Source organism: Salvelinus namaycush, chromosome 10, assembly GCF_016432855.1.
Source record: "Salvelinus namaycush isolate Seneca chromosome 10, SaNama_1.0, whole genome shotgun sequence".
NCBI classification, from domain to species: Eukaryota; Metazoa; Chordata; class Actinopteri; order Salmoniformes; family Salmonidae; genus Salvelinus; species Salvelinus namaycush.
The window spans coordinates 20899588-20924215 of NC_052316.1; the positions used below are offsets into that span (position 1 = coordinate 20899588).

Genomic DNA, 24628 nt, shown 5'->3' on the forward strand with positions numbered 1-24628 from the left:
ACATGTAATTCTTGTCATTCATTTAAGTAACAGTCATGGTGTAACCAACACGCAGTACCAAAACACAGCAGCTTTTAATGATATCAGTAGTTGTACTGTAAAATTAATAAAGGCTCCTATCTCTTTCCATTCAGTATGCCTTTTTCCACTCACACTGTCTCTCTCCATTCCTTATGCCTTTCACCACTCCCTACACTATCTCTCTATTCCTTATGCCTTTCTCCACTCCCTACACTATCTCTCTTCATTCATTATGCCTTTCACCACCCCCTACACTATCTCTCTCTATTCCTTATGCCTTTCACCACTCCCTACACTATCTCTCTCTATTCCTTATGCCTTTCACCGCTCCCTACACTATCTCTCTTCATTCATTATGCCTTCTCCACTCCCTACACTATCTCTCTTCATTCATTATGCCTTCTCCACTCCTTACACTAGACATCACACAGTGTCTGGAGCTCTGACGCTTTGTTGACTATAGACCTTACTGTAATACTGTCAACACTTTTAAGTTTCATAATTTCCTTGTTTCCCTGAGGGAATTCTCTCTTCTCGCAGTTTTTATTGGGTAGAGAGAGAAAGTCGACTCTATTCATTATAAATATACAGTGAGCCAAGCCTTTTGTTTTCCTCTGCATTTCAACAATTTGCTTTATTAAAAACCTGCGGTTTGGCTGCCTCCCCCATAGCGTTAATTATAGGGGATCTGCAATGCGGCCTCAAACGAGCTAACCATTGAAGCATAGTACATTCAGCAGGAAATACTGGGATTTGTAGTATTTTTGATGCTGTAGCATTCCTTTCTTCTGTTGTGGAAGAGACATCTGAGCTTGCCTCCAGGAGTCAAAGAACACACAGAGGGAAAGTGTCTCAAAGCGCTGTAAATGAAATGCACAAGAACTGAGAGTCTGATTCAAGGCATGCTTCTGAACAATGGTTACTTTCTCATGTTGTCACACTGAATACACTTCCACATCAAAAACCTTCCTTCTAAAATAGATCCTTAGTAATACATATGTTATTCTTGAATCAACAACTGACTTGTAAGCATCAGGTCCATTTAGCTGTTGATGGCATGTGAATATTACTGCTGGAGGTTTCCCTGCTTAACACTCATCAGGGGTTTTCTCTCAGTCCTGTGAATTCACAGCACAGGCTTTTCAACCCCAAGACTCTCTGCCCAGAACAATCAGAACAGGACTTGAGCTTCATGACTTTCAGTCCAGCTTACAGAGGTCTTTAATTCAACTGTCTCCAATAGATGGGATCCACCATCAGCCCAATGTGCTTCTCTAACAGCACACACTCATAAATATGTTCCCTGTAGAGCATGTAGCTAGATCCGGAGGAGGGATGTGTAAGCCTGCAGTTCCTTTGGAATCAGGCTTATCCAAAAGCGTACACGTCCAGGGCTTTTGGTGCTGTTAAGAGTACACTCTTCCAGGAGTTGTAAGAGAAATCCCCCCAGGGTGTCCTGTATGCATGGTGGGAAATATGTAATGAGCATCGTTCATCAATGTTAATGAAAAGAATTGCATGGTGAGCCAGTGTTGTTGGTACACTCATAACTAATCTTTTTTTCAAATAAATACAGTGGGGCAAAAAAGTATTTAGTCAGCCACCAATTGTGCAAGTTCTCCCACTTAAAAAGATGAGAGAGGCCTGTAATTTTCATCATAGGTACACTTCAACTATGACAGACAAAATGAGAAAAAAAAATCCAGAAAATCACGTTGTAGGATTTTTAATGAATTTATTTGCAAATTATGGTGGAAATTAAGTATTTGGTCACCTACAAACAAGCAAGATTTCTGGCTCTCACAGACCTGTAACTTCTTCTTTAAGAGGCTCCTCTGTCCTCCACTCGTTACCTGTATTAACTTCTTGAGCCTATGGGGGCGCCATTTCGACTTTGTTAAAATGAGTTCCCAAATTAAACTGCCTCGTACTCAATTCTTGCTCGTACAATATGCATATTATTATTACTATTGGATAGAAAACACTCTCTAGTTTCTAAAACCGTTTGAATTATGTCTGTGCGTGAAACAGAACTGGACTGCAATTTCCCTATGTGGAGTTGAGAATGCAGATTTTTCCAACCTGTTCTCAGACCTGTGTATAACTCTGCCTGTCTTCTATTGGTTGAGATGCACTGCATACGCCTTCCCCTGGGTGTCAGCGAATAGAGGGCCTTGAAATGGAGTCTCTAGGCAGATCCAAATGTCTATAAATTGATTGGAATCAAAGGGTCCCCTCTTTTGACTCTTCGCTCTGACGCAGTGAGGACCTTGGCATGTCGTTTTAGAAGCTCCCGTTTTAGCTCCTAGATATATCCGGCTCTGTTTTTATTCGATATAGGCTTTAAAGACATCATAATCTTGTTATTTTAAACCGATTTATATCAGTTTATGTCAGTATATTGCGATTTTCGGGTATTTCATTTTCTGACGTTGTAGGAAGTTGGGTATCTCTCTCTCGCATGCCATTGTTTACTGCTAATTGCAACGTGGAAGATGACTTTCTCCAACCCAGCAACGATTCTTTTGGACAAAGGACACCTATCCCAAGATTCTGATGGGAGGTCATCAAAAAGTAAGAACTATTTATGCTGATAATTCATTGTTCTGTTGAAAAAAGTCAAATGCATAAGATGCCATTACTTGCAGTGTAGCCTTGCTTTATCGCACCCTGTATTGCGCAGTAACGTTAATTTTAAAAATGTAATTCAGCGATTGCATTAAGAACTAATTTGTCTTTCAATTGCTGTCCAACCTGTATTTTTTTAGTCAAGTTTATGAATAGTTTTCGATAAGAATAGGTGCCTTTCCAAGATGGCGCCGGACAGATTGCTTGAGTATTTGGACACTATTCTCATTCTATAAGCACGATTTGTGCCGCTAAATATGCACATTTTCGAACAAACTCTATATGCATTGTGTAATATGATGTTACAGGACTGTCATCTGAAGAATTCTGAGAAGGTTAGTGAAAAAAGTAATATATTTTGGTGGTTTATACGTTATCGCTCTTTTCGCCTTGAATCAATGCTGGGGTGATGTTTGCACATGTGGTAAGCTAATATAACGCTATATTGTGTTTTCGCTGTAAAACACTTAGAAAATCTGAAATATTGTCTGGATTCACAAGATCTGTGTCTTTCAATTGCTGTACGCTGTGTATTTTTAAGAAATGTTTTATGATGAGTAATTAGGTAATACACGTTGCTCTCTGTAGTTATTCTAGTCGCTTTGGTGAGATTTGTGATGGTGGCTGCAATGGTAAACTATGATTTATACCTGAAATATGCACATTTTTCTAACAAAACATATGCTATACAATAAATATGTTATCAGACTGTCATCTGATGAAGTTGTTTCTTGGTTAGTGGCTATTTATATCTTTATTTGGTCGAATTTGTGATAGCTACTGATGGAGTAAAAAACTGGTGGAGTAAAAAAAATGGTGTCTTTTGCTAACGTGGTTAGCTAATAGATTTACATATTGTGTCTTCCCTGTAAAACATTTAAAAAATCAGAAATGATGTCTGGATTCACAAGATGTGTATCTTTCATCTGGTGTCTTGGACTTGTGATTTAATGATATTTAGATGCTAGTATTTACTTGTGACGCTATGCTAGGCTATGCTAGTAGCTTTTCTACTGATGGGGGTGCTCCCGGATCCGGGTTTGGGAGGTGTTAGAGGTTAATGGCACCTGTTTGAGGATGTTATCAGTATAAAAGACACCCGTCCACAACCTCAAACAGTCACACTCCAAACTCCACTATGGCCAAGACCAAAGAGCTGTCAAAGGACACCAGAAACAAAATTGTAGACCTGCACCAGGCTGGGAAGACTGAATCTGCAATAGGTAAGCAGCTTGTTTTGAAGAAATCAACTGTGGGAGCAATTATTAGGAAAAGGAAGGCATACAAGACCACTGATAATCTCCCTCGATCTGGGGCTCCGCGCAAGATCTCACCCCGTGGGGTCAAAATGATCACAAGAACGGTGAGCAAAAATCCCAGAACCACACGGGGGGACCCGGGCAACGAAGGAGTGGCTTCGTAAGAAGCATTTCAAGGTCCTGGAGTGGCCTAGCCAGTCTCCAGATCTCAACCCCATAAATCTTTGGAGGGAGTTGAAAGTCCGTGTTGCCCAGCAACAGCCCCAAAACATCACCGCTCTAGAGGAGATCTGCATGGAGGAATGGGCCAAAATACCAGCAACAGTGTGTGAAAACCTTGTGAAGACTTACAGAAAACGTTTGACCTCTGTCATTGCCAACAAAGGGTATATAACAAAGTATTGAGAAACTTTTGTTATTGACCAAATACTTATTTTCCACCATAATTTGCAAATAAATTCATTAAAAATCCTACAATGTGATTTTCTGGATTTTTTTTTCTCATTTTGTCTGTCATAGTTGAAGTGTACCTATGATGAAAATTACAGGCCTCTCTCATCTTTTTAAGTGGGAGAACTTGCACAATTGGTGGCTGACTAAATACTTTTTTGCCCCACTGTATAGTCAGCATGTGATAAAAAAAAAAGAAGGTTTTCCAAAAGAATGTTTAATGCTATATAAATAGCTTGGTTTTAATAAGTCCATTGCATATGTTTTTGATATGGAGATTGTAGGTTTTGAATAAATACTCTGATTGGTGGGGTGATTTCAGTGTATTTGTAAGAGGAAGCTCACAGATATGGTTCTCCATTCGTCTTTGGCTATTACAGTTTGGCCTTGGCCTTAAAAAGCAGGAAACTGTCAAATGTCATGTCAAACCAGCCAGTGTAGAGACACAAGATTACAGTCTAAAACATTTCCCTCTCTTTCTTCCTTGTCTTTGTCTCTCCCCCCAGGGAGGGAAGATCCCGGTGAGATGGACAGCCCCTGAGGCCATTGCCTACAGGAAGTTCACCTCAGCCAGCGACGTGTGGAGCTACGGCATCGTCATGTGGGAGGTGATGTCATTTGGCGAGCGGCCGTACTGGGACATGAGCAACCAGGACGTGAGTATTATACAACTTCCTTGCAGTATTAATAGATACAGTGCCTTCAGAAAGTATTCATACCCCTTTCCGTATTACACATTTTGTTGTGTTACAGCCTGAATTCAAAATTGATTAAATATTAGTTTTTTTCTCAGCAATCTACACACAATACCGCATAATGACAAAGTGAAAACATGTTTTTTTACACTTTTGCAAATTTATTGAAAATGACATACAGAAATATCTAATTTACATAAGTATTCACACCCCTGAGTCAATATATGTGCAGTAATTACAGCTGCTATTCTTTCTGGGTAAGTCTCGAATAGCTTTGCACATTATTCTTTTAACAATTCTTCAATCTCTGTCAAGTTGGTTCTTGATCATTGCTTGACAGCCATTTAAAAATCTTGCCAAGCCGATTTAAGTCAAAACTGTAACTAAGCCACTCAGGAACATTGAATGTCATGTTGGTAAGCAACTCCAGTGTATATTTGGCCTTGTGTTTTTGGTTATTGTCCTGCTGAAAGGTGAATTTGTCTCCCAGTGTGTCACGCCCTGACCTTAGAGATCCTTATTATTCTCTATGTTTGGTTAGGTCAGGGTGTGACTCGGGTGGGAAAGTCTATGTTTTCTATTTCTTTGTTTTTGGCCATGTGTGGTTCCAAATCAGAGACAGCTGTCTATCGTTGTCTCTGATTGGGGATCATATATAAGTTGTCCTTTTCCTTTTGGGTTTTGTGGGATCTTGTTTTCTGTATAGTTTCTTAGCCTTACAGAACTGTGCGCTTTCGTTTTTTTGTCTTTGTTATTTTGTTTTGGGGTCATCAATAAAAAGACGATGTACGCCTACCATGCTGCGCCTTGGTCCACTCTTCCTTCTACAAACGAGAGCCGTAACACAGTGTCTGTTTCAAAGCAGACTGAAACAGGTTTTCCTCTAGGATTTTGCCCGTACTTAGCTTTAGTCCGTTTCTTTTTATGTAAAAAAAAAAAAAAACTGTCCTTGCCGATGACAAGCATACCCATAACATGATGCAGCCACCACCATGCTTGAAAATATGAAGAGTAGTACTCAGTGATGTGTTTTTGGATTTGCCCCAAACATAACGCTTTGCATTCAGGACATAGTCAATTTCTTTGTCACGTTTTTTGCAGTTTTACTTTAGTGCCTTATTGCAAACAAGACAGGCTTCCTTCTTTTCACTCTGTCATTTACGTTAGTATGGTGGAGTAACTGCAATACTGTTGATCCATCCTCAGTTTTCTCCTATCACAGCCATTAAACTCTAATTGTTTTAAATGGTGAAATCCCTGAGCAGTTTCCTTCTTCTCCAAAAACTGAGTTTGGAAGGACACGTGTATTTGTAGTGACTGGGTGTATTTATACACTATCCAAAGTGTAACTAATAACTTCACCATGCTCAAAGGCATATTCAATAACTGCATTTTTTTCCATTGCCATATTCTATGCGAAGCATTGGAAAACCTCCCTGGTCTTTGGTTGAATTTGTGATTGAAATGCACTGCTTGACTGAGGGACTTACAGATAATTGTATGTGTGGGGTACAGAGATGTGGTAGTCATTCAAAAATCATGTTAAACACTATTATTGCACATAGAGTAAGTCCATACAACTTATTATGTGACTTGTTTAGCACATTTGTACTCCTGAACTTATTATAACAAAGTGGTTGAATACTTACTGACTCAGGACATTTCAGCTTTACATTTTTTATTAATTTGTAAAAATGTATAAAAAAAAAAATCCACTTTGACATCATGGGGTTTTGTGTGTAGGCCAGTGACACAAAATCTCAATTTATTACATTTTTCATTCAGACTGTAACACAACAAAATGTGGAAAAAGTCAAGGGGTGTGAATACTTTGAGTGCACTGTATGTGACTGCATTAAAAACATTGAGAATACCATGATACAGAGCTCATTATTTCATTTAAGGATGTCATTATGGGTGTCTGCTAATGAGCTTTTGTCTGTATTGACACTGGATTTCATATTCATACTCGTTTTATATCAAACTAACACTTACCACTGGTCTCCTCAAATCTCCATCACAAATATTACACTACTGAATTGTTGTGGATCTGTCTGTCTGCCAGACTCTGTAGTTGTGTGCAGTTTTTATTCAGAGCCCGTGTAGTGGCACTGCAGTCTCCACCAGTGCAGCACTCTGTAAATCCTTGGAGTAACCCACCTAGAGATGCTGAAGGATTATAGGTAAAGAAGATTATTGTTGAAAGCACTGCTTCCCATTTGCAACAGTCCTACCTCAGACACTAACGAGATCTCCCGTAGTGAATTCCCAGACAGCAACTCTCTTGCCTGCCACTCTCCTGCAATCAAGGTTGAATAGTCAGGGGCGGGGAAAGATTTCTTAACACAGACCAGCTCTCGGTATATAGTTCATTAAATTCCCACTCTCTCCTTTTTTTTTATTTTACAAGCAATCAGGCCCAAGCCCCCACAAGGAAGCTGGCTCCTGCCGGTTTCTATAGCAAAGCTGTCTCTTCTTTTATGCTGTGGTGATTGACGGCTGTCTGGAGAGACCACCCTCTCTCTGATAAAAGAGAAATCAGGGAACGGAGATATATCAAAATCCCTTCAGACCGTCCTGTTTTTGAAAGCAATTATCAGCTGTGGTATCCGTTGTTCTGCCTGAAGTTCAGCTGCAACACAGAGACCAGAGAAAATCTGCTGAGGATCGTATGGATAGAGAAAATAGATTAATCAAATGGGATGTTACTGTAAACTTTGATTGACAGATTTGGATGTAGAGTGAAGATACCTGGGTCACAAAGAGTGCACATTTCTGTGAAGTTGAACAAAACTTTGCACATTGTATTCGGTGTATCTTTCCCCTCCTTACAGCTAGTGTTTACACAAACACAAAGCTAGGTCTTACACAAGCAGTGACAAGCTGTAAGGAAGCTTAAATTGGATATGATGGTATCATTGGAAGTGTGCCAATGAAATCCTATTAGAGCGGGCATCCACTGCTCTGTTATGGTGTTCTGAAACCTCCAATCTGGAAGCAGTTCAGTTGCAGGTGTCTTGAAACATATAGCACATCAAAAACCTTTGTCAATTGGTTATGAACTCTTCCATTGTTTAGAACCACAATGGACATTTTCCATATTAGATTTGTGTTTCATATGTATGTTTCGCTGTCAAACAATGTGTTCAAACCAACACCTTTGTCCGTCCCTGTAGTCTAGGTTCTCAGGGTGTCCTTTTGATTCTCAGTCTCCCAGTGTAGTCTACTATGTCCCTCTCTTTTTCCTTCCTTTCCTCTCTTTAAATGTGACATCTCTTTCTCCTCTCCTCCTGGTACAGGTGATCAATGCCATAGAGCAGGACTACCGTCTGCCCCCTCCCATGGACTGCCCCACAGCACTACACCAGCTGATGCTGGACTGCTGGCAGAAAGACAGAAACGCCCGGCCCAAATTCCCTGACATCGTCAATACGCTGGACAAAATGATGCGCAACCCTACCAGCCTCAAAGCTGTGGCCACCATCACTGCAGTGTACGTCTGTAAAAACTGGTTTGACTCTCAACCAAACACGTGCAGCACCTTCATAGCACACAAACCATATTACTGAAACACTTATTACTGAAACACTCCCCTCTCCTGTACCACATCCCTTCACCGTTTCATCCCTCTCCTCTCTTTTTCTCCACAGGCCTTCTCAGCCCCTGCTGGGCCGCTCCATTCCAGACTTCACCACCTTCACCTCTGTGGAGGACTGGCTAGATGCCATCAAGATGGGCCAGTACAGAGACACCTTTCTGGGGTCCGGCTTCACCTCCTTACCCCTGGTGGCTCAGATCACCTCTGAGTAAGTCCTGACGTCGTCATATCCCACCTAGTTTCCCCATCTTATGAGGAGTCACCAAACAGTAAAACCCTCCAATCACTATCCACTGTAGCAATAGAATATTTGATCAGCCCTTGATCAGGTAGATGGTTCCCAATATTACTTTTTTGAGAAGTGTTACACTAGCAGTCATGGAATACATACACCTGCCTGCACACACACGCAAACGGCGCACGCAACACACTCATTTGTCACAGATTACAGAAGGTCTCAGAAGTATTATCCCCCTATAATTAGATTTGCACTCTTCTAGATGTAGCGTAATGGGGCAGGCTGGAATGAATTTTCAATCAGGTTCACTGAGACAGCCAACCAGCCACACAGGCCATTGCAGTCACACATCCACCTTCAAAAAGCTGTCTCAGAATAATGGGAATCATGCTCCTGGCTCAGACACAGGAATAATCCCTTCAGTAAATGTCCATAGGAGCTCAGGACTGTCATGCTTCAAATCCACCAGGCATTCAGAGCTCTGGATAGGTCTACGTCGCCAAGGTCTTACTAATTACTTTGGTTTGATAGTGGCACGAATACAAATTATTTAAAGTAGGACAAATGATTGGCTTTCCTTTGGTTGTTTGCAGGTTAGCATTTTTTGTCATGAATCTTGTTCTGGAGGCAGCTCTGCAGAGTGGTCATTAGCTGGCACAGCCACAAAGTCATAACATTTGATTTTAACCCTAACCCTAGCCACACTGCTAACCCTAATGCCTAACCCTAATTTTAAATTCAGACCAAAAAGGACATTTTTGTTTTCCTGAATTTTTACAATACAGTACATTTTGACTTTGCAGCTGGCTCATTAAGGAGAAATCGCTTAGTTCTGGCTCCATGACAAGACACATAACAATAAATGTAAACCTGCTGGTTGTTCAGACTGATCAAATAGATGGCCTTGAGGTTGTTGTTGTCCATTTGACTGCTACTGTACAAGTCAGCAACAATTCCCAGCAGTCCTCAACCAATTGTGTTCATTCTGGGCTTACCATTGTAAATAGAACAGTGTATTACCATATGAATGGGAACAGTAAAAATATATTGTGCTTATCTCTAGCAGGGAGTGTATCTGGCACATTGTTTACTGCGCTGGAAACCATCCCTACATGTTGGTATTTCTGCTCTGCCTCAAGCAGACAAAATATTGTACCATTGTCTTTGTGCATGGTGTGATTGTTTGTGCGTGTACTAATACATAGACAATGAGAATATCCATAGCCCAATAATTCTATCCAAGAGAAAACACACAGACATGAGGTACTGTACTGTGAACACCTCCATCTCTCAACCTTGTTGTTGACACTGTTCGTCCTGTTTGTCAGAGACCTGTTGAGGATAGGAGTGACCCTGGCCGGCCATCAGAAGAAGATCCTGAGCAGTGTCCAGTCTATGAGGGACCAGATGGCCCAGTCCCCCAACTCCATGGCCTGACTACAGGGGTGCCACCACCACCACCATGGAACCCATAGTAGAACTCCTGATGACCCTAAAGAATACACCAGGGTGGAGACACTAGCCTTGATCTAACAACAACATTCACGCCCCCAACACACACTTTCTCAAGACCAGAGGGAAAGATACCTGCCCTCTAGTCTACTGAAGGTACAAAGGGATATAAGAGAAGATTCTGCCTCAGAACAACTTCACTGGTTCAATCACGGCAGTCTATCAAGTTGGCTTATTTTTTGCTGAAGAATAGAGCAAGTGGAAATGCAAGAGCGTTTGTTTGCTTGCCGTGACAGATGGTCTTGAAGTGCTAAAAATAAAATGTAAAAAACCTGTGCTACTTTATGTGAGGATCAATGGGATGACTTAGCCAAAGAACAGCATCAAACGGTGTCACCCAAATTTTAAAAAAGATACAAAAAAGATATTAAAATCAAAACAAGTAGATTGACTTCTTATTTAAATGAATCTTCATATTGAAGATGATTTGTAAATACTATATGGATATTAATTTTATGCTTGCATTTTTTGCAATAACAGCTAGTTTCACCTGAATAGTTTAGGATTGTTGTAGTCATGAAGGGTTATTTTCTATGGAGGCACTTGGAAGTTCTTCCCAATAGGAGGCAGATCCATGGGGTAAAGACCGACATGACTGATTCTGTATAAAGGATACACTGTTTATATATACATATAAGATATCTCTTTGTAATGTTTTAGGCTTTCAGAGACCAGATTGACATTGAACCCATACAACTGCAAGAGTCAGTAAGTGTCTAGTGTTGTGCATCGAATACCCAGGGTAAGAAAAAATGTTACAGGGACAGTGAAGGTTATATGAAATCTGAAAGTTGTATTGACAGTCTCAAGTGCTTTGTGCTTTCACCACACTACTACCCTAGAACGTTACCTACCATTTCCAGTTCCTTTTCAAATATGACAACAGAACATCTTTCCCAGCTTGACATGTTGGGTTGACTATGCTGTGTTGATTCTGGGCCACTCGAGGCGCGTTAAAGAATTGTGTCAAAAGCATGTTGTAAGTCAGTGAAGGTTGTTGTTATTATGACAGAGAGAGTGGGAATATAAGTAATAGGGATGGACTTTGCAAAGCTACCTTTTAATTAACACAGGTGACTTCCTCCCACGCCAAGCCATTAAGTGGCAGGAATGAGGTTCAAAACGCCTGGGGGAATCCTGATCGTTACAGACCGGTCATTCTCCTATCAAATTCTGACATTTCATTGCCTTGTACTTCCTCTCCTTTTTTAATTACGTTGATATCTACTAATGATAGACATCATCTATTTGCGATCAGCTCATAATGATGTGTGGTGATGATGGGGGCTGTTGGAACAGTGCAGGTTAATAGCTTGAAGAGGGTGGCTGTGTTCTTCTGGGGACCTAGACGCTGGAACTGAAGCATCAAATTCATTACCCAGCTCAAATATGATGGATTACAGGGTAACAAGTGGGAGCCTTCTAACATAATACCTTTTGAAAAGTGTCTACTGTTCATTTGTGTGCATATTTGCTCAGCAGGCCTTAGACTGCATGTGAAGCTATGTACAGAGTAACTGCCATCTCCATTACAAATCATTGTCTCTCTAACTACTATCACAGTAGGAGCTGTCTTCAGCAGTGTCATGGTAACCCCTCACAGTTAGTTATTGGTGGCAACAAAGAGTTATTACTGAACAGAGCAGACTGTACTGTATGTCAGGGCCCATCAGGTTAAGTGTTACAAAAACACTTTCGCCAAATTTGTCTCAACAGTACCTAATGGATAACATAATACTGAGAGTATTGTATCACCTGCATTCAAGCAGAGACTTTGAAGAAGAAAGTGTCATTATGTAATTTTAAGTCTTTCTAAATTAGACATCTGTTCATTCTGTGGGGACACATAAAAAGTTGCTGTCCTTATTCAAGTTTTCCTTTTTATAATAGTAATTTGGTAGCTGTTGAACGTTAGTGTTCAGCTTCACTCCACTGATTCGGGTAATAGACTGGTGGAATTGGAAAAAGTGTTGTTATTTTGAAGATGAAAGCTGGGAGAAGTTGGAGAACTTGCACTGAATGTGAAAGTAGTCTGACATTGTGAGGTCTCTTATCTGTGTTCTGCATTTAAAGTGCCTTTCTGTAATTCAGACAGTCTCATTAAAAGTCAAGGTCCAACAGCAAATGCAGACACTCCCAGACTCATTGAGGCAAACTTAGAGATTCCTATTCCTAAGTGGACGCATTCCTTATTCAAGTGGACATACTTTATGGTGGTATTGCTGACTTTCTAGACTGTTTAATTGTCACATTGACTTCACCTCCCCTTGTAATTGTGCCACTTTAAGTAATCCCCCAGCAGATAAGAAACCTCCTAGCCCAAACCCTAACTCGAACTTTCACTCCCTTGCTCTCCTATACTCCTGCCACTTAAACAAACTTGTCTCCCAGGATATTGCTGTTTTTGGAGTGTTTTGAGAAATTTTTCTCCAATTTTTTGGGGGGGTTTGTCTGTTTTCAAAATCAGTATTTATCTACATTTTGAGGAATGGGATATTTCCAGCTCGTCAAAAAAAGTAGATTGCTTGGATCAAGACACAGATTTTCCCTACATTTTCAGAGTACGCCATTGTGAAACGGCCCCTTTCCATTTTCAAAGACATCTCACTGGTGGCTCTTTTCTCCAGCCATGTCTCTGGACTGAGACTGGAAAGCCACAACATAGCAGCATGAGAACGGACACACTCATCCAACCTACTGTAAATAAGACTTGACACAACCAGGAGGGATCTTTTCATTTGTTTGGGGGTGTCATTGTACAGTTACAAATTTGTTTATTGTGCTGAGTATGTCAGAGTTTGTAGTTGTAACTTTCTGAGAAGAAATATTGTATTAAATGCACTCAATAAAGACAAATCAATCAAGCCAGTCGATGTATTCCCCTGGAAGGTTGTCAGTCTGCGTGAGATATTGTAAGTTGTGGAGAACAAATGAACAGCGTGAATGCAGTTGAAAATACAAGCCTGTGTTAACATGCCCTTGAAAAAACATTACATTGAGAAGTTAGAATACAACTTTTGCCTTTTATGTTTCAATAAACCCCTTTGTGAAGTATTGCTGATGCTGACACCCTCAGCATCAAGTGTGTGGGAGCGATAGAGGTCCTGAAATGACTTTACGCTTCAGTATCCAACATAGGGTAATAAACAATGGCCAAATGCAATAAGAAAACCACATTATTTGAAGTTTCATATCACACATTTGACATGGGATTTTAAGAGGGATGGAATGAGAGTGTAGGGACCCACAGATGTAATCTTGCTGTATATGGAATGCCGGTTTTAATGTATCACGAACCGAGGCAGGATTTCAAACTTGGCATATTTCTTGTCTCAAATGGGACTGAATGTATATGTTTCTTCAACAACAGCACAAAGACACAGGATGCAAAAAAATATTTTACGTTCAATTTTAACCATGTTTCAATATTAGGTTGGTGCTTGAATATTCTCCTGAACTAAAAGCCTTTGGAACATACACAACAAAATACATAATCTTTATAACTGTATATTATAGTATGACTCCTTCTAGGAACATGCTGCCCCCTCAGCTCTGCCCACCCACTTCAATTAAACAAGGTACTTAATCAAAGTAATCCCATTAAAGGACAGCATGCTGGGGTATCGGCCCTAATCAACATGGCACGTTATAATTCACATGGAATCCCCAGCGTCAGGACGTACAAGAGAGGTTACACTTCACTGTAATTGCATTTCTACAACTACACCCATTGTCAATTATCCCATTCTAATGACTATTCATAGTCGTAATTATCTTGTTGCTATAGTTTCTGTGGCACAAATCCATTTAATGTGAATTGATATGCTAACTTTAATCGCTTCATATGAAAATGCTGGCTAATCATTTACCGGTGAAGGAGCCATTATACATGAATTAGGTAACCACTTTTAAAACAACATTCAAGGTGGGCAAATGGCTGTTTCTCTAATCTTTCCTTAGAACTCCTGGGAACTCAGGGGAATTCCAGTACACAGTTAATTGACAAACCCCTCACTATTGCTTTTTAATTGCATGTGTTTATTACTGTCTTTTAACTTCACAATCAATATTTCAAGTAATTACCAGCAACAGGAACCAGAGAGTTAGTTCAAGTAATAAGGGAGAGAGCAGCATGCTATGATTATCCTACTGGAGGACACGTCCTTGAGAACTGGTTAAATCCAAAAAGATTATTCAGTTGTCCATTAGCTAACTGTTGCTAACAAAACCCTCTTGACAATGATTGGTTACATGATGAGGGCCACAATGTTATATTGTAGATCTTGAATACAAAATTACATTATTGAAATGACCTCGCAACATACAATGGACCTGTCATCCAACAGATTGGATGTGTGGTTCTTCACTGCAATAGATGGTGCTGATTGGACAGTTACCCTAACTATACGATCTAGACTAGGGTTAGGGTTACGGTTAGGGTAAGGGTTGAGCCGTGGTGTGGACATGAAGCTAGGGTTAGGGTTGCTGTAGGGTAAGGGTTAGGGTTGAACTAGAATGAGGCTAGCTTCATGTCCACACCTAACCTTAATTCATAAGCATACATAGGCTTAAATGTGCATTACAGCATAATACTGCAACCTACTATGCAGTTCTTCCCTTAGACAGCCCAATGTGTGCACAGCAGAAATAACCACAGTTTTCTCAAATATACTGAATTTGATCCCCAGCCTTCCCAGAAGGAAAAGCTGAAATCTGGAAATTCAGAGAGACAGATACAATACATATTTTGTCATAGTGGGTGAGTGTACGTTAATGCGGGATTAGCTTCTGTTTACCCATGAAGTGTCCATTATGACACATTGCATTTACATTTTAATTTAATCATTAAATGTACTGGGCTTTTATTAAATTTTTTACTTGAGCTCACGTGGCTGCATAGCAGAAACATGAAAAAATAACATCAATGAAGCAGCCAAAACGATGTACCAGAGGCAACCCTGCGTCTCCCTATGTGCTGTCATTCCTATAATCTTAACTAATCTATCTCAAACCAGATCTTCCAGGAAAGAGGAACAGTAGTAGAATGTCATGTCTGCAACTAGAATGAATCAATCAACTTAACTCTCTGATAAACTTAGCTGTCAAACAGGCTGAGTAAATATCAGATGTTGTTGTCACGCCCTGACCTTAGTTATCTTTGTTTTCTTTATTATTTTGGTTAGGTCAGGGTGTGACAAGGGTGGTATGTGTGTTTTTGTCTGGTCTAGGGTTTTGTATGTCTAGGTTGTGTGTGTAGTCTAGGCATACGTAGGTCTATGGTGGCCTGGATTGGTTCCCAATCAGAGGCAGCTGTTTATCGTTGTCTCTGATTGGGGATCCTATTTAGGTTGCCATTTTCCAGTTTGGTTTGTGGGTGATTGTCTATGTGATGTTGCATGTCTGCACTCATTATATTTAGCTTCACGTTCATTTTGTTATTTTGTATTAGTTTGTTTATTGTTCTTCGTTGTCATTAAAGAAGATGTATTCACATCACGCTGCGCTTTGGTCACCTCCTTATAACGAACGTGACAGTTGTTGCGTATACAAAATATGCAACATACTGTAAAATCTGAGATCTCCATACATTTCACACAACAGTATTTAACGAACTGTACAATAATTAATGTTTTAGTGGTGCTCTAGAATTGGTGGTGATTGAGGATGTTGAGGTGTGTGCGGTAACAGAGTTCCTGTGAGTGAATGAGTATGCTGAGTCTATAAAAGAACATGACATGTAATGCCCTTTCAGAACGGGCCAATAATATGAACCCATGCACTAAATGGTCTTCATATGATATGTATGATGTCGCGCCTGTGGTTGAACCCTCCTGTTTAAGATGTTAATGGCCTCCCTAAAAAATTGTCAAGCTTGATGAAGCATGCATATACGTCACACACAGCAGGAGCAAGGTATCTTTTAAAAAAAGAGCTAAAGAAATAGATGACTGTACTGTATTTAGTAAATGCATTTTCCTAGTCAATATACATAAAAAGACACATGGACCACTTTAATAATATGTCATAAAATGAGGTGCAATGTAGTGCAGAGAGAGAGAAATATGGGGGCGGGAGAGAGGGGGGAAGGATTATGGTTTAGGTTGATGAAATCCCCAGAGAGGGAGTTAAATTCAGGAAACTCACAGCACCACACAGCTCCCCCTCTTCCGTGATCCCTGAGCTCCTCTCCCGTCATGCTCTGCCTTATTCAGGATCCGTGGCCAGACAGTGATTTAATAGGGCGATATGTTTTGCACTCCATACTGAAATTCCTAGAGATGGGAGAGACTCTCCTTCCAGTGGTCACGGAAGACTAAAACCACTGGCAGAAAAAAGCCAGTGGTGCCGATGTTGGAATATTGTGGGGAAATTAATATTTATATTTTATTTAATCTAGTCCGCAGCTTTTCTGGAAGTAGACTGTGGCCCCTTTTTACACAGCAATAGGCCTCCTGTCTATAGAAGACGGTGCTTCGAGGACATTTTATCTTTGTGTTTAACTCTGTGTTAAAAATTGCCCATCACTGCTATTATATCTTTGTTAAGTTTAAGTAATACGTTTAATTCATTTCTCTCAATAGGCTTTACTGTGGATCAGTGGCGGTCAGTGCCGTTTAAGATGAAGGAGGACGATCATTTTTTTATGATCATGGCCTTATTTCTATTACAGTATATTGGATGATTGTCATTCATATTCCATTCACCCAGCTCAATGTAACACTGAGAGTGTCGTGTCTGTGACTATCATTAAATGTGAAGATTGTTCTTTTATCAAATCAATTCTCTATGTGTAATTACTTTTACATGATTAAACTAATCATGTAAACTTTAATTAACTAGGAAGTCGGGGCACCACGGGAAAATGTTTATAGAGTCTCTATTTCCCGAACTGACTCATCAGATATTTTCATATCTTATCGATTAGTCTTCTATTAATGTATCATTATTACCTTAGTCTCATTTCTGAATGTCGCAAACCCTTGGATATCTGCATGAACCCTAGTCTCCATAATGAATCAGTGATATACAAATTGGCTTAATTATTTATTTACTAACCAACTAAACAAATCACAGAAATACATAAACAAACAATATAGTTATTGGTTACTAACACAATGCATTGATAAGTCCCTAGTTGGCTAAACCGATATGATGGCTTGGTAGACAATGGAAAGGGGTGGGGACAGATAAAGAGTGGGAAAGACAAAACGGATTCACTACACACAGTTGATAATTATATTCATTGAAATGCTAATCCTTTGCACATGAACAGCTGCTTATTTAAAAATAATTGCAATGTATATATTTATGCCCGTTTGTCGTTGTTGTCTTCTCTGTTGGAATAGCCGGTCCATCTGCTGGAGCGTCAGTTCATCAGAGAGTCTCTGGTTAACTTCCCCAGAAGTCACAATGTCTTTTGTGATTGTAGCTTTCTCAACGGCTCTGGATAGTGTCTGTTTTAATGCCTACGTCAGGCGTACAGATGGTCGTTGCATAGAATAGGTGCTTCCGCGGTTGTCGGTATTCTCGTACTAGACTTACGTAATTTCCAACTGCAGACTAGTAATTCTATGTATAGGATTTGCTCTTATTCTGTAGTAATCGATAGTCTCAGAGTTTAACCATTTCCAGCCGTGTAGCCAACACTACATGCTGTCTGGTCTCCTGGGCCTATAGAGTGGTAGCCATTTCAACGTGGGGACTCTGTCCTGGTGTTGTTTGACTTCAGTTTGTAGATTTCTTAAGCATTCCAACATGTAGCGACAGTGCCATATTTTCTGGTCTAATGTAAATTTCGTCTGGAGTGGGTTTTATACACTTCTGAGAAAAAGGCGGTTCATGACGCCAACGTAATGTCTATGCTCACGTGGGCGTGGCCACTAATTTGGTTCATATGGAAACCCATACTCTCATTTAGAAGGCTAACATCACATTTAATCTTTTCACAAATAGTTTCATATGTACTCATATACATATACATCAACCCCATAATTGAGAAGTGGACAGTAATATGTGTTTCCTGTCCTTCATGAGATCACCAAATTAAACGAATTCGACATGACTGTCCCTTAAGTGTCCACGGACCACTCCCACATTCTCAAAAATAAAAATATTGTTAAATTATTCAAACGTTTAATGTCCAAGGGTCTCTCTGTGTTCCACAATTTACATTCCAATCTCGAACACTACAGAGCATAAAGGCAGCGTATTTTATGACTGCCATAAAACAGCCTACTTCCCGCTCTCCCCCTCTACGAGAGAGAGCACGCTGTAGAGCTGACCCACTGTAACCTGATCCTTCAGATCATCACAGGAGAGTTATGACAGTAGATTTAGCCTACCATATGATATTCTAATTTCCCTATGCCCATCATGAGGTTGCTACAACCTAGCTAGTCTATGAATGAAAGTTTACAACTTAGGTGCATAGGTCGGGATAATCTTTTGTAATCAAGGTGAGAGACAGTGACACATTCAATATTGCCTTGCACACTCTTGCTTGCATCTAGCTGATCTAGGGTGTAATCCTTAGTCCAACAATTGCAAATGAAAGTTTCTATTGGACAAATTCAGGTATGTTTATCCGCGTTTCATTCTGTTTATTTCCGTTTAAGAAACGTTTTTCAACAGAATTGGCAGAATGAATACACCCCTGATCACATGCAAACACAGTTCACTTTCATAGCAGCCACATACAAACAGCATGATCACTTTGCTCGTTGTAATTCCTTCTTGCATCTACATGCTCTCCTCCTCTCTCACCTTTTCCCTTTGCTTGTGGACTTCACTGCACAACACATCAGCTGTCTGTGACCAGGCAAAAAAAACTTTTGCATCATAACCGATACCAGGGGCGCCACTTTGGTTTTAGAAGTGGGGGGGGGGGGGGGGGGGGGGGGGGGAATCTGGGCATAACCTGGCTGGGGATCTGGGCATCTAAAGCTCTCTCCTTGCTGGCCCTGGTGGTCTGCCATCCTGTGGGTTGTCACTCTGGCCTTGGCCTAACACAACTGAAACCAATAATGAATGTTTCACTAAGAACCTAAAGCTGAGTAGGGTGTGTTGGGTTAGTGTGTTGCAGGGTGATGGACTCCTAGGGACAGGACGGGGCGACCCAGCTACATTGTGTGAAAGTAAAAAGAGCTCTACACTACTATTAGTCCTACGAGTTTAATTATATGGAGGATTTGCTGTTTCTGTGTGTTAGTGTATATTTGAGGTGTATGTGTTTTTTTGTTTTTTTTTGTTTCAGGAATGAGTGACTGATGTAGTGTGTACAGCCGCAAAAAAAAACAAAGCAGAGCTCATGCCTTTCAAGCTCCATTTTTCAAATCATCATTAGAGTCGCATCATGCAGCCTTACAATGTATTAAAAATCAAAACATATAGGCCAACATTTGTAGAACTACTAAAGTTACATTAAAAACTCTAAATTAAGCATATATGAATACCTGTTTCTTTGTTAACCGCTCAACACAGAATAGCCGCATGTCCGCACTCCCTCAAAATATCCTTTCTATTGTATTCAGCATTGTTCAATTGTATACTTTATATTATAAAATAATGCCACGGAATTCTAAGCAAATCTTGTCACAGACTTTTGGAATACCTATATCAGGACCTAACATAAGGACAACTCAGAGTATGCTATTCTGTTCTTCTGAAATAGACTACATTTTCTTCATATCATGCTTCTTTAGACCTGTCTAAAATAAATGTCTAAAATAAATAATGGATTTATTGTGAAGGTATAGGCTATATTGCATGGATTTATTAGACTTTTTAAAATTGAGATGTTCCCATGGTCAGCATCAGTGGCTTGTACGCTATGTGTGGATGCCAGGAGATGCTAAATGTGTATATGTTAATTAACTGTCAATTACCGTGAGACCGACAGTTATTTGCTTGACAATCACCGGCTGACAAAATTCTGTGACCACCACAGCCCTAATCCAGACCTTATGAAAGTTGCCCAGCATACCCTTAATCTTGTAATAAATAAAATCTAGTGATACATAACTTGAAATTGTGGGAGGATAACCAACCCTCGAATTAATGGCAATGCATTTGTTAGCCGCTATAAATGCTTGGTTACACAGTTTCTTCAGATAACAGTCTCCAGTATCAACATTTCCAAGCAAACAAAAACAGGGAGAAGGGAGAATCTGTAGACATGCTGGGATAAAAGAATATACTGTTTGCCAGAATTCAGCCAGCCTTCACAAGACCATAACATATGCAAATAATATTATTATTGTGTTTTACACCTCCAGCAGAGGAACTACATTTCTGAACGCATATAATTCAGTTTCGCTGGCATATAGTACATTCTACCAGTATCACAACAGTTTATTAATCCAACAGGGGCAGGCAAAAGACAGGTCAAGGACAGGCAGGAGTCAGTAATGCAGATAGGTGAGGCAAAGGTACAGGACGGCAGGCAGGCTCAGGGTCAGAGTAGGCAGAGGTAAGTAATCCAGATAGGTGAGGCAAAGGTGCAGGACGGCAGGCAGGCTCAGAGTCAGGGCAGGCAGAAAAAGTCAAAACCGGGAAAACTAGAAAACAGGAATAATCGAGAGACAGGAACAGAGGAAAAAACGCTGGTAGGCTTGACGAAACAAACGAACTGGCAACAGACAAACAGAGAGCACAGGTATAAATACACAGGGGATAATGGGGAAGATGGGTGACACCCGGAGGGGGGTGGAGACAATCACAAAGACAGGTGAAACAGATCAGGGTGTGACAACCAGATCTTCCTCACATTTTTGTTTGACATTTTTTGTAATCAGGAAAAGCCTCTATCAACCCTTGATACAGTTTGGAAATAATCTTGAGGTTTGTCAGACTGCCTTAAAATAGCATCTGGCTTGTCCAGTGTTTGCTGCACAGAGAGAATAAAGTGTTGTTTCTGCAAAAATTCACCTCAACTCCGCCACATACTGGTCTTCCCTGGATGCCTGACCCTGCTGAGGCCCCTGTCGCCATCTGATCCTCCTAAAATGAGGCATGACAAATAATTTCCTTGGTGTACTTTTATACATTATATTATCCAAGAATAGAATCAGTGGTTCAATAATTGAAATGACCATTATTCCCAGATCCCAGACTGTAGCTTTAAGGTCTTCCCTGGCTGTCTGACCCTGCTGGGACCCCTGTCACCATCTGATCATCCTAAGACACGAGCATAGTTTTGTGTACTGACTGCACTAGAGGGCTGCATTCCTGCGGGATGCCTTCGGGACCTGCAGGACCCAAAAGAGATTATTGCGGCGCGGTCAGCATTGTTCATGCTGCAGCAGGAGCGGGATTTAAAATATTTTTGTTGCCCCACAGCTTATTTGGAAACGTTCCTCTTTCTGCTTTGTATGCGTTAGCCTACCTATTGTATTAAAAGCACATATTCTTCGCATTATTCACATACTTCGCTGTTTCAACTTCAGTAGCCTACCTTTTCCTAGTTGGTTGTGAGAGTTCAAGTGTGCCTGGTATGTGTGGTCTCATTGAAATAGAGTAGGCTGCCTACATGGGCGGAGAACCAAGTGGCAGTTAACTTGAATATGAAATTAACTTAAATATGATTAGACTGTAGTTTAATACAATGTCTGTAAATAAATATTTATAATGGAAAGAAGTGGAAGGTGCTCAACCAACGTGAGTCAAAGTGCATTAACATTTTTTTATCATCATTGAAAAGGAACAATGTGCACATAGGTTAGGCTACTACGGTAATTGAGCATTGTGCCTTTTCATTTTCAATAAATATTGATTTCCCATTTATTTGTTTCTTCCTGCAAATTGTCCCCCTAAAAGGTAGGCTATATCCTATAGGCCTATGCAAAACTTAGCAAGTGTTGCTGTCATCATTCTTGCTGCTTCCTGTTCAGTAGACATATCTGCGAGATCAGGTGAGTGTGTAGTCTCAATTAAATAGAGTAGGCTACAGCCTATGTATGGGCGTAGAAGCACGGGGCAGTTATCTTTCCAAGGAAATGTACTTCCTAAATAGGCCTATGTGTCACGGATTCCCCTGGTACTGCTGAGCACGCCTCTAGGCGTCACTTAACTGTCTCATTACGCAAACCTGATTCCAATTCCCCTGATTAGTAATTGTATATGTGCCCTTTGTTCACCATTGTCTTGTCGGTTATTGTTCCCATGTCCGTTGGTCTGTGAATACTTCTGCATTGTTATTTCGGCTTTCGTGCTGCGTGTATTGTGCACTTGTTATTACGGGCCTCGTCCCGTGTATTGTTGTGCATTTGTTATTACGGGTCTCGTCCCCGTGTATTTATTAGAAGTTTAACCTCACTCTTTTGTTTGGGTTACATCCCTGTGTTTTTGTATACGTGTTTGTTTTGGGCTTCGTCCTCGTGCCTTTTCGTGGCATGTTGTATATTTTGGGTGGAGTATTAAACCCCCCTATTATGAACTCCTGCGCCTGTCTCCAAACATTTATACGTTTAAGATGAGGTTGGATGATTTATTTTCATGAGAATGGCCTTATTTCTATTACAGCATATCAGATGACACTCATTCATTTTCCATTCACCCGGTTCAATGTAACAGCGATAGGTTTAGGCTACTACATGAAACTCAAATTTTCCCTATATCCATCTTGAGGTTGCTACAATCTAGCCTATGAATGAAAGTTTACAATGTAGGTGCACACAGGTCGAGAGACAAATGTGAGGTGACAGACAGTGACACATGGACAGACAGTGGCATTCAATACTGCTTTGCAAACTCTTGCCTACATCCATCTGATATAGGGTGTAATCGTTAGTCCAACAGTTGCAAACAAGAGTTTCTATTTGTCACGTTCGTCGTAGTGAGGAGACCAAGGCGCAGCGTGATGTGAATACATTCTTTTTAAATTAACAAATGAACCACTAAACAAACTAACAAAAAACAACAAAACGAACGTGAAGCTATAAATAACAGAGTGCTGACATGCAACTACACATAGACAACTACCCACAAATACAGGTGGGAAAAGGCTACCTAAGTATGGTTCTCAATCAGAGACAACGATAGACAGCTGCCTCTGATTGAGAACCACACCCGGCCAAACACACAGAAATACAAATCATAGATAAAGGAACATAGAATGCCCACCCAAATCACACCCTGACCAAACCAAAATAGAGACATAAAAAGCTCTCTATGGTCAGGTCGTGACACTATTAGACAAATTCATGTATGTTTTTTCTGTTTGCTAAATATTTTTCAACAGAATCGGTGGAATGAAAAAAAATGTGTCTTTCTCTATATTTCTCTTTTGCTTCTCCTTAGTTTTGGAAGAAATTAATATGTTCAAAACTGTTAAACTATTGACTCTCTCTCTTTTTGAGTCAACTACTCACCACATTTTATACACTGCAGTGCTACCTAGCTGTAGCTTATGCTTTCCGTACTAGATGAACTCTCTGATCCTTTGTTTTGTTATGTATTATATCTTACGTTATTAACCTGTTTGGGCTGCAGGGGCAGTATTGAGTAGCCGGATAAAAGGTGCCCATTTCAAACGGCCTCGTACTCAATTCTTGCTCGTACAATATGCATATTATTATTACTATTGGATAGAAAACACTCTCTAGTTTCTAAAACCATTTGAATTATATCTGTGAGTAAAACAGAACTCCTTTTGCAGCAAACTTCCTGACAGGAAGTGGAAAATCTGAAATCGATGCTCTCTTCTAGGGCCTGCCTATTAAAGTCCTTGATATTTATTCGTTTAGATGCACTTCATACGTCTTCCACTAGATGTCGACAAGGAGTGAGAGAAGAAATGGAGTGTGTAACTTGATCTGGGCTCGTATAATAGCTCTTTGTATGACGTGTCACCAGTTTCCTGTTTTCTGGAGAGCGCGTCAAGGGACCTGGATTTGCCTTCTGATAAGCTGTCGTTATGGACGACTAATATCTCCGGCTTTGATTTTATTTGATACATGTGACAATATCATCGTAAAGTATGTTTTTTCAATATAGTTTAATCAGATTATTGAAATTTTTCCGGGAGTTTTGCCGTGTTCCGTTCTCTTCCGTTTGTTGACATGGAGAGATTCGCGCCACTTGGCAAGTGTGCTTGCTAAATCGAGAGGGAAAAAGGCCGTTCTAAATCCAAACAACGATTGTTCCCGACAAAGGACCCCTTGTACAACATTCTGATGAAAGATCAGCAAAAGTAGGACCCATTTTATGATGCTATTTCATATATCTTTCG

At 40.3% G+C, this 24628-nt stretch overlaps 1 protein-coding gene across 1 annotated transcript in view; it reads left to right on the forward strand.

Annotated features, from left to right (window-relative positions):
* LOC120055210 (ephrin type-B receptor 1-B-like) overlaps positions 1 to 13248 on the forward strand; it is a 229249-nt gene extending 216001 nt beyond the window's left edge. Inside the window, exons 16-19 of the mRNA XM_039003131.1 lie at positions 4865 to 5014; positions 8353 to 8546; positions 8704 to 8859; positions 10218 to 13248. Of these exons, the coding sequence (XP_038859059.1) occupies positions 4865 to 5014; positions 8353 to 8546; positions 8704 to 8859; positions 10218 to 10326 (609 nt within the window). The 3' untranslated portion in view covers positions 10327 to 13248. The remainder of the gene's footprint in view (positions 1 to 4864; positions 5015 to 8352; positions 8547 to 8703; positions 8860 to 10217) is intronic.
* Positions 13249 to 24628: the final 11380 nt, after the last annotated feature.